Source organism: Nicotiana tabacum, chromosome 12 (genome assembly GCF_000715075.1).
Source record: "Nicotiana tabacum cultivar K326 chromosome 12, ASM71507v2, whole genome shotgun sequence".
Classification (NCBI taxonomy): domain Eukaryota; kingdom Viridiplantae; phylum Streptophyta; class Magnoliopsida; order Solanales; family Solanaceae; genus Nicotiana; species Nicotiana tabacum.
This window is the reverse complement of record NC_134091.1, coordinates 55,545,117-55,555,298: the sequence shown is the minus strand read 5'-3', so window position 1 is coordinate 55,555,298 and position 10,182 is coordinate 55,545,117. Positions and strand designations below refer to the sequence as shown.

The window sequence follows — 10,182 nt, the reverse complement described above, 5'->3', positions numbered from 1 at the left end:
TGATCTTCAACGTCATCATAACTTATTTTTGGGGCAAGACTAGAAAGATCTAGATAGTTTGATATCTTTCTGCTCAAATAAATCATTTAACTTAGTAACTGAAGCAAAACTATATCCAGAATTTATGTTAACTAAACTTCTATTACTAGTTAGGGATCCCCAATTTGTATTTTAGCTTGCTTATTGTAAAAGAAACTACCATTAACAATGAGAGCTTCATTAGCGTACTAGAGTGTGACTGTGATTGGATCGTCTATCTATTGTTTAATGTCTTGATTATTTATGTAATTTTATTGTCTATTTGATATAGCCGATAAACCATCCGCTAACCGCTCAATAATCGCTAATCCGATGCCAATTTGCTCTATATCTTATTTGGTGGCTGGCGGATTAATACATTTATAAGCCAATAACCGATAAACCAAACCGTTAAGTGTAAATATCAGTCCAATTCGCCCGATAAACAGCCCTAAAACTGATTAGGTTTCTCGGTTTTGTCTCCGAATGGAAAATATTTCAGCCTTGCATAACCACGATTAATATAGAAATTAGGGAGTATAAGTGTCCCATATGACGGTTTGGCCGAGTGGTCTAAGGCGCCAGATTTAGGCTCTGGTCCGAAAGGGCGTGGGTTCAAATCCCACAGCCGTCATTCTTTTAACTGTGTATTTTTCTGATTATCACCCAACGCATACGGTATTGACTATTGAGATGACATGCTATTTGGTCTCTATCTTAAGATAAGGTATGTCTCTTTAGGGTTTAGGCTGAAAATTTTGCAGACATGATTTTATATTGTGGATATCATTGTTATGCTACTAGGAATTTGCTTTTGGTAGTAACATTGTTCATTGACATTAAATCTTTTAACAGTACTACCGATTCCAAGCACATTGTTGTATTATTTGATTGCCAAACCTTGTAACAGACGAGGATATAATTATTAAACATACTGTTTAGTTTACCATACTAGTTGATAGCCTAAAGAAAAATTGAAGAGCCCCATTTATTACAAGAAAAAAATCTGATAATTTGACTTGGTGGTGTGGCCTGTAGTCACTGCATTTTAAGGTTTCACTCCTTTCCTCAGCTCAATTCTCTCTTTTCCTCCAAGGTACATAGAAAAAGAACCTGTATCTTCTCCATCTCTGAATGGCATTTCCACAATCTTGCTCAACTGGTGAGCGTGGATGCCCCAAATGTCCCAGCCTATTCTAATAATTCTTTAAGATGTTCCCCTTTTGCTTACTGCATCCGCAAGGCTTTAATCCAATCAACTTCCACTTGGAAATCACCAGGCCCAGACTTGGCACCTGGAACTCCACCTTCTGCGTTGACAGATAGAGACATGCCAAGAATTCGAGCTGGATTCATCTCCAACTTTGCATTTATCATGTTCCCTCTCCAAGTAGGTACATAACGAGTAAGCGGGATCTACACAGCCAATAAAGCAATCTACATGTCAATATGTCATTCTATTTCCACAAACTGAACAAGTATTTTAATTTAACCTTCTGCAATGATATATAGCTAAAAGGATGAAAGAAATGAAGAACTTACTTTTGCAATATACCAGTTTTCTTTTGGCACAAAAACGAATGCTTGCCATGAATTATCTTCATCTTGTCCAGGAGTATTGACCCAATTCTCTGTGTATATCTGCAGTTAGATTTGAGTGAGATAAGATTATTCCACAGTTCATCCACATACGAATACCAGCAGCTCAATGAAAACATGGACATCCCAAGCATGAAAGCATCAAAATAAAGACGTGCTTAAAAATCACCAACTACAGACAAGACACAGAACTTACAGTAGAAATATAACATCTTCCATCTCCTTTAAGTTTAAGCGCTATCGTGTCATATCCATCCAAATCGATGAAGCCATCAAACTGCAGGAAAAAGAAATCAGATGGAGAAGCCACTGACAGACAACAGACCATTTCCTCTATCTAGTAATATTGTATTATTGTCTAGGCGCATTCAAAAATGATATGTGAATTATACTAATGGCATTAAGGCAAGGGGATTTTGTGAAGTTTCACCAGTAGTGCCTGATATCTGAGAAACACTAATCGCTCTTTTGATAGAGCCAATTAAAGAAAATAACAAAGGTTTCATTTTGACATATCATCTCATCGGACTGACAACCACAATCTATCGATTTGAGCAAATTAAAGTGAACAGAGCACTTTTTATTAGAAGAGCTATCACAATCACAAAGGAAACAAAAATAACATATGATTAACTGTTAGAGATGACCCAAGTACAAGATGTGCAGATGGCCCAAGTTGATCGAGATGCTGATCCATCCATTATTTAGCTACTTTGTTTTTCAGTTCCCATGTATTTTTTTTTTTTCTGATGTAAATATAAACAGTTTTTATTTTCTCAGTTTGGTTTTCCGAAAAGTCCTCTCATTCTCTCCCTCTCTATTCTCTCGGTGTTCTAGGGCTTTCTCATCTCTTTCTTCAATATCTCATCTTGAATCTGTTACTTATTCATTATCAAACAGCAAAAAGAGGAGTACAGAAAGCATTTATTGGGATGGTTAAGTAGCATTCACCTTTTTAGACCGCATTCCACAAAAGCCACTTCGAGTCATATTCCACTTTGATCCTTCCATAACATCCAAAGAGAGGTTTCCGGAGAAAACACCTGCCAGAAACACCAAAAACCTATATATATTCGACGTGCGAAATGTGAGCCTCAAGAAAAGTAACACTATTATAGTAACATCTTTTGATATACTTTCAGAATTATTATCAAAAAAATTGACTACCTACAATAGAAAAAAAGTTGAAGAAGAGACATAGGTGTGGCAGAAAAAAGAAATGATTAAGCTGAATTGTAGGTTCAGCGGAAGTCTTAGAGGTCAATGGCTTTCTCCACATACACACCTAAGACCCCGGACAATGAATTTGACTATTTTTATATTGGTTGCTACCCATTACAACGCTCTTTCCTTATCGGGGACTTGGGACTGGTATGCTCTGTGATGCCCATGACGGAGGGTGAGCTGAAGAGCGCAGGTCAAGCAAGACTAGCAGACCTCTAGGCTGGCAAGCTTCTGAAGAAGGGGTGCACATGTCACCTTAGGCGAATCCCACATCGGTATGGGAGAGGAAAGTGAAAAACTTTATAAGGCATGACACAAGTTCACATGGTATGCGCGCTTTTGGGGCTCGATATGGCATAGCCCGAAAACACAAATCCGTGCGGGCCTAGTCTCGAAGCGGACAATACGTGCCATGGGCTTGAGTCGTGACAAATATGGTATCAGAGCCGAGTCTCCCTCATTACGATGGTGGGACAAACCTCAGCGAGGACGCTGAGTTCTGGGAGTGAATGTGATGCCCATGACGGAGGGCGGGCTGAAGAGGGCGGGTCTAGGTTGGAAGCTTCTGAAGAAGAAGTGCACAAGTCACATTAGGCGAATCCCACATCGGAATGAGATAGGAAAGTGAAGAGCTTTTTAAAGCATGACAGAATTCACACGGTACACACGCTTTTGGGGCTCGATGTGGCGTAGCCTAAGTTGCTCTGACACGGCAATTTAGGTGTCGTACCCGTGTTGACACGACACTAGTATGGGTATGGGTATGGGATCTGTACCGGATCTGGTCAAACAATTTTGGGTACTTTGAGCACGACGGACGGAAAAGTTCGAGACGAGATACAATTTGATTCTCGAAATCATAACCAAAACTAGGTAAATTTGAAGAAATAGCATACCTTATCTAGGAAATCAATCCTTTACTTATCTACAACTTGAGAATAAAAAAGAAATCCACACTTTACAAGCTATATGCAAGTATTCTACAAAATTTCTCATAATTTAGAGATATTTTTATATTTTTATTTTTTGAATTATTTTAGCCGGATCCCCGCACCTGTATCAGCAGTACTAGGATCCGTATCCCCGAATCTTAGAATTTACATCTCGAAAGATCCGACCTCTAGATCCACACCCGTGTCGGACACCTGCACCCGTGTCCAAGCAACTTATGGCGTAGCCCGAAAAGACAAATCCATGCGGGCCTAGGCCCACATCGGATAGTACGTGCCTTGGGCTTAGGTCGTTATATGCTTTGCGAGTATAGGCAGAAATAGAAATATCATGCTTTAAATATTTTCCATCAGTTAGTTCATTGCACACCCAAGCAATTCCAGTAAGAGAATTAAGCCAACCTTCTTCCAAGCTGATGAATTGGCATAAACAGACAGCAACGCAAAATGCAACATTGTCATCCCAACAAGCTAAGCATCAAATACTTTCAGTATCATAGGAGCAATTAAAGCTTAATGTTTAAAGTCCCCCAGGAGGCGGTACAAAATCAACTTATAAACGTTTTGATATAGAAATTAACCAAAAGAAATTCAGACATGTAGAGAAGTCATTATGTCTCAATACCTTGATTAAATCTAAGATAAGTTTCTAGACTTTAGCTTACTAAGACAGAAACTTCAAAATGCTCCCATTTTTATCTGCTTACTTTAACTTTAGCATAGCTGGCAATGCATCTATACTTCTTTCCTGTGAGGAACTTGAGATTGTAAAAATCTAATAGTTGCATCGCTCTTTTGGCTAAACATCACCTCCATTCCAAGCTGATAGGGTTTTTTTTTTCAAGCCTCAGATGGTTGTGACCATTTTATTGTGGTATAGAGTCCTATTAATTTTTAAGTTGATGGTTTGAGAGCAGTATTGCATACAACTAGCAGTTTTTGCACTTAGACAAAAGCCACTATAGGGCTCCGTAATTAACCGTTTGTTTTGCCTTTCCTATCTAGTGAGAATTTACGACACTCACTATCTCAAACCAGTATTGTTAAAGGCTCATTTACGCCCTGAAGCTAGCGGAGACTAAGGTTGGACGCTTCTCCTCACTTAGGTGGCACTTAATTAGTAGAAGCATCAAAACAGTGACATGCACTTCATGGGCTTTGTCAGTGTAAATGTGCAATACATAGACAACAAATATAATTGGCAATTCAATATATAAATTTAACACAAATGTTCAGAATGATTTTTTTAGTATTTAGGAAACAAAATTAGAAATTTAATGAAAACAATAATCACTAAAGAAACCTAAAACTCATCTTTACATCTAATCAAAAATTTAAATTGCTTTTTAACTTGGTTGACATGATTTTTACTTCATATATTTCACTCAATTATAGTTTTTCAATTATTTGTCCAAATACTTTTTTTCCATTTTAGTTATATATCTAGCATTACATATATGTTTCGTAGTTTATAACCGAGAAATCTTTGATGGCCAGAGGCGCACGGTTTCAAACTCAATGGATAATGAGCCCACCCTCTACCCTTCTCTACTTAAATGTAAAGGATTTTGTCTGCGGCAAGGTTCAAACTCGTGACGTGCGCCTAACCAATACATAACATGTTGTGCTCTAACTACTAAACTAATATACTTTTTTTCTTTGATAATTGATAATCTCCAAGGGCCAAAGGCACACGGTTCGAAACTTGGGCGGAGGGGGAGGGTCCCTCCCTCTACCCTTCTCCACTTAAATACTAGACTTGTGTCTGCAACAAGGTTCGAACTCGTAACATGCGCCTATCCCATACATTTCTTTGCTAAAAATTAACTCCTATTTGAACTGTAAAACTAATTGTCTGTTATGTTTTCAGGAAAAAAAAAAAATCTACCAAAGAAATATACAGCTTTTGGAGGCATCTATCGAGCACATGCAGCCAAGTAACCTAAAGATAAAGTGAGAAAAAAAATACTTAAGGATTTTAAAAGTGATTATGAACAATTAAAAGGGGAAAAGAAACTCCAACAGCATTTTATCTCTACATTGTTTCACTAGACCAAAGAAATAACCAAATACCAAAAAAGGAAGAACAAAAAGGAAACAAAGAAGACATTATGCGCGGTTAAAATAATTTACCAACATTTGTTGATCCATTTCCAGTATCCTTAATCTCCAAAGCTGCTGAGGATAGACCTGACATATTATCATCAGGATATTTATTAGTCACTAACTTAATTTTTAATTTCAGTAAACATTTGGTCAAAGGAAGAAATTCCTCAGTGTCTTTATGGTAGCTTGATTCTTGGAGACTGTAGCCATTGCTTGACTTTGTAACTGGTCCATTTCGTAGGCACTCTCCTTAAATACAATCATTTCGATGTTCAATAAAACTAATATAAAATTATGAGTGCCTCACGTGATAAATGCTGATATGAAAGACTACCATATTGGGTAAAACCAAGCAATACAGGCTTTGTAATAAGATATTCAAGAAAATGGAACAATATGTTCGGTAACCCATCAAAACAAAACAAAAAGAACAATATGTTCTGTAGAGCTGAGAGTCCACTTCCACTAAAAACCCTATGCAACATAAGACTATGAAAGCTACAATTGAAGGAGAGTAAATCAGGAAAACTAATTCCACTAATTCAACAGATTGGAATAATACCCGAAAAAAAACTCTGCTCAGCTATTACCAAGTACTGGTATTACATGCAAGGGAAGTATATCAGGTTTGGATACCTCCATATTCTGAATCTGAGTATAAATGCCATTTCTTGAGCTCATCCTTTGAATTAAAGTTGAAAATGTATCTTTCACTTGGTGGAACTAGGTCTTCAATGTTCCATGTGAGTGCTACAAGTGAAGAAAGTTATTACCAACTGAAAATTACTATAATTGATAGAAACAGAAGTAATAAAGAAAGAGCACCAGTTTTCTGACATGCTGATTCAAGAAAGATATATTATTACATACTTAGCATAAGACTGATCAACTACTAGCCAATATGAGGAAGCTAGATAGGGATCATCACAAACCCCAAAAGATAATACAAACACCATCATGAACTAATGAAGCAAAAAGTAGGAGGAAAAACAAAAGAAAATGACAAAGCAAGTTAATTAATCTCTGTAGCTAAGCACGTCAAAGGAGTTGTGCAGCTCAAAAAGGTTCTCTAGGCTCCCGTTCTTCTTCCTTTTACATCATATGCAAAATGCTGTCAAAAACTCCTAGGTCAGTCATTTTTATCTTTAAACCTCATTCAACTCCTGTTATACATAGAAGCCTCTCCACAATACACGTGAAAGGACATCCAGAGAGATATCTAAGTTTCTAAAGGTGATAGGAATTCTCACCCATCACCTAGCCATTTTAACAACTTATGTTACCTGATCTGTGAGAAATGGTAAACGAAAAGAAAGCATGACCCATTTTAACTGTCAGCAACCAAGAAAAGACTTTGAAGAAAAAATCCATACATTTCAAAGTGGCCTAACTAGCTGAAACTAAAATGACTTCCAAAAGCATTAACCTGTTAAAATAACTGAACAACCAGAGTCTGAGAGGGGATTGCCTTTTCAATTCACATCTATGATTGAGGATTTCTCTATCTCTTGCTCGTTTCAATCGGACCCTGACAGCTTAGGAAAGAATGACGGCTCGCTAACAAGGCCCCTAAATGACCGCTCAGAAGGCCTACATATTTTGTCCCCCAATTTGTCACTTGCTCGTCCCTCTCTCATGAAAATGGTCTCTCCCCTCCCGGCGGTTTAGACTCGAATCTATAGTCAGTTGCTAAAACGATTCCCATTCAAGCATTCTCATTAAATGTCAACGCTGCCTTTTTTTTAAACATCAAAATAAGATGGTGAATGCAATTAACCAAGATGTATCTTAAGTGCAGCACATATAAGGTTTTCTAGTGGCAGTTAGGTGAATTTGGAAGGAGAAGTGTTTACGAGTTAGCTGGGATTTCATCTGTAACTGACTGTAGATATCAATCAAGATTCTTACTTGCTCTATCTGTTGTATAAATACCAATCCATATCAATTAAACTCATTCTTTGGCTGCCAATTTAGATTCCCTTAGCTCATTCGTTAGTTTATAGCCTAGTCATTTCGAAGTTCTCACTGCTTTTGGTATTTTCTGTGAGTTATTAACTTGAGATTCTGCACTTTTGCATCACAAGATGGGGGGAACATATATTCCGTCTCGCGTCAGCTAAGAGGATAACGAAATGAGCGAACATAAAATCCTAGGAGTATTTCGTAACAAAAAATAGAAATGAAAAGCATCCGCTAAAACTAGAAAGGAATCAGGTCGGTAATGGTGAAATACCTCTTCTAGTAGCATTCAGCGATGCTTGCAATAGCGAGCGAAACCTTGACATATCTAACTTCCTCTCCGGTAAGAAAAATCCTGCAACATTGAATTGAAAATTCATTCAAACTTCAGCTATAAGACAGGGAACAGAACAACGAAAAGCAATAGCATTGAATTAAAGCCTTATATTGCTTGAGATAGAAACAGAAGGTTTTTCTGAGCACACCAAAAAATAAAAAAAATGATTTTGACAGATATCGATCACTGATCTCCGGGAATGCTCTCCGACAATCGGCGACTGGTGGTCACTTCTGCTACTATTCCTGAGTGGGTTTTACACAGAAGAGGACGAAAGAGAAGCTCTTACTTTTCTTTTTCTTTTTCTTTTTCTTTTTCTTTTTTGGGTTTAATTGAAACTATTTTTGTAGGAGTCAACTTGTTTTTGGCCAATATTGTCCCTTGTATTCGAGAGTAGTTCTATTTTGGTTCCTCAAATATAGCTCTCAGCATATTTAATCCATTAAGTATGCTAAAGTGGAGCACCTTTAGTCTCACTAACACAATGTGTTCAAAAACTAACGGTGTTACCCAACTCTGATTCATGAAACAAATCTTCTGCTTTGAAATAAAATATTTCCTCTCCTTTTATTGGATAACGTAAATTATCACTATAATTCCTCATTTTTAAATAATGTCTTCTAATAAAAGGAGAGGAAATATTTTTCTTCAGAGCAGAAGATTTGCTTCATGAATCAAAGTTGGGTAACACCGTTAGTTTTTGAACATATTGTGTCAGTGAGACTAAAGTTGCTCCACTTTAGCATATTTAGGGGACTAAATATGCTCAGGGTTATATTTGAGGGACCAAAATAGACATTCCCTCAAAGATAAGGGACAATATTGGTCAAAAACTCGGAGGCCAACCGTTAATTTTAAGGGTTTGTACTAACTACTAAGAGGTGGTTTGGTAGGATATATTAGACAGAATAATGTATGAATTAGCTTTGTGTATTAATAATACCTTGTTTTGTATACTTTTTGAACCTATGAATTAGTTATACACCATATTTGGTATTATCTTATGCATAACTAATGTATAGGAAATCATGGTATTAAGGGGTCGTTTGGTAGGAGGTATTAAAAAAAATAATGAAAGCATTAGCTTTGTGCATTACTAATACCTTGTTTGGTATATTTTTTCAACCTATGTATAACTGATACTTGCATTAGTTATACATCATGCTTGATATTAGCCTATGTATAAGTAATGCATAGAAAATCATGACATTAGTAATACCAAGGCTATTAATGCATGCATTAGTATGGTTAAAGATAAAATTGTCCTTAAAGTCCCTTAAAGCTAGAGAATATGGAGGGCATTTTTGTAAACAACTATTTTTCTTAAAAATTATGCAATGCATTATAATTTTTAATATACCACACCAAACAGTTTATAAGAAATAATATCTGCATAACTAATGCTTGCATTACTAACCCATGCATTACTACTCCCTGTATTACTAATACACTGTATTCTGCACTATTCTTATACACCCTACCAAATGACCCCTAACAATGCAATGGGTTTTAATGCATGCATTACCTTAGTTAAAGATAAAATTATCCTTTAAAATTTATACTTGATTAAAATATGCTATTATATTAATGCAACTTTAATGTAAAGTTTGATACTGAAATTGCTCCCTTTATTTATATCTATTCTCCGCCAATTTCTTCATTGTAAAGTTATAAATATATACTCTACTACTATGTACTAGAATGCACTTGTAATCAACTCATTTTCCTTTTATTTTTTTAATTCAAACTTTATTTGCCTAATAATCCAAGAAAGTGGAAAATAAAATTATATCCTTAATAGATAAATAAATACTTAGCATACTTTTTTTTATATAAATAAATATTCAGTTCTATACAACAATATAGGTAGACAAATCAAAATAGTACGACCTATATACATTAGGTACCATTTTGATCATTTTCTCTCATAAAGGAGGACAAGGTTGCCGCGACTTTTTAGTAAAGTGAAATTTAATTATTGTTCTCTTC

General features: G+C 36.2%; 1 protein-coding gene and 1 non-coding gene across 2 annotated transcripts; one reads left to right on the top strand and one right to left on the bottom strand.

Moving 5' to 3' along the window:
• Positions 1–572: 572 nt before the first annotated feature.
• On the top strand, positions 573–652 carry TRNAL-UAG (transfer RNA leucine (anticodon UAG)). Its single transcript has one exon. It is a non-coding gene; the product is annotated as a tRNA-Leu (tRNA).
• A 178-nt stretch (positions 653–830) lies between these two features.
• Positions 831–8,480, bottom strand: LOC107801209 (putative complex I intermediate-associated protein 30). The gene is made up of 8 exons (XM_016624490.2): positions 8,342–8,480; positions 8,131–8,211; positions 6,534–6,647; positions 5,925–5,981; positions 2,569–2,660; positions 1,814–1,894; positions 1,561–1,659; positions 831–1,434 (listed from the first exon to the last, which is right to left on the bottom strand). Exons 2-8 carry the CDS (start codon positions 8,180–8,182, stop codon positions 1,246–1,248), a joined length of 684 nt encoding a protein of 227 aa, XP_016479976.1. The 5' UTR covers positions 8,183–8,211; positions 8,342–8,480; the 3' UTR covers positions 831–1,245.
• Positions 8,481–10,182: the final 1,702 nt, after the last annotated feature.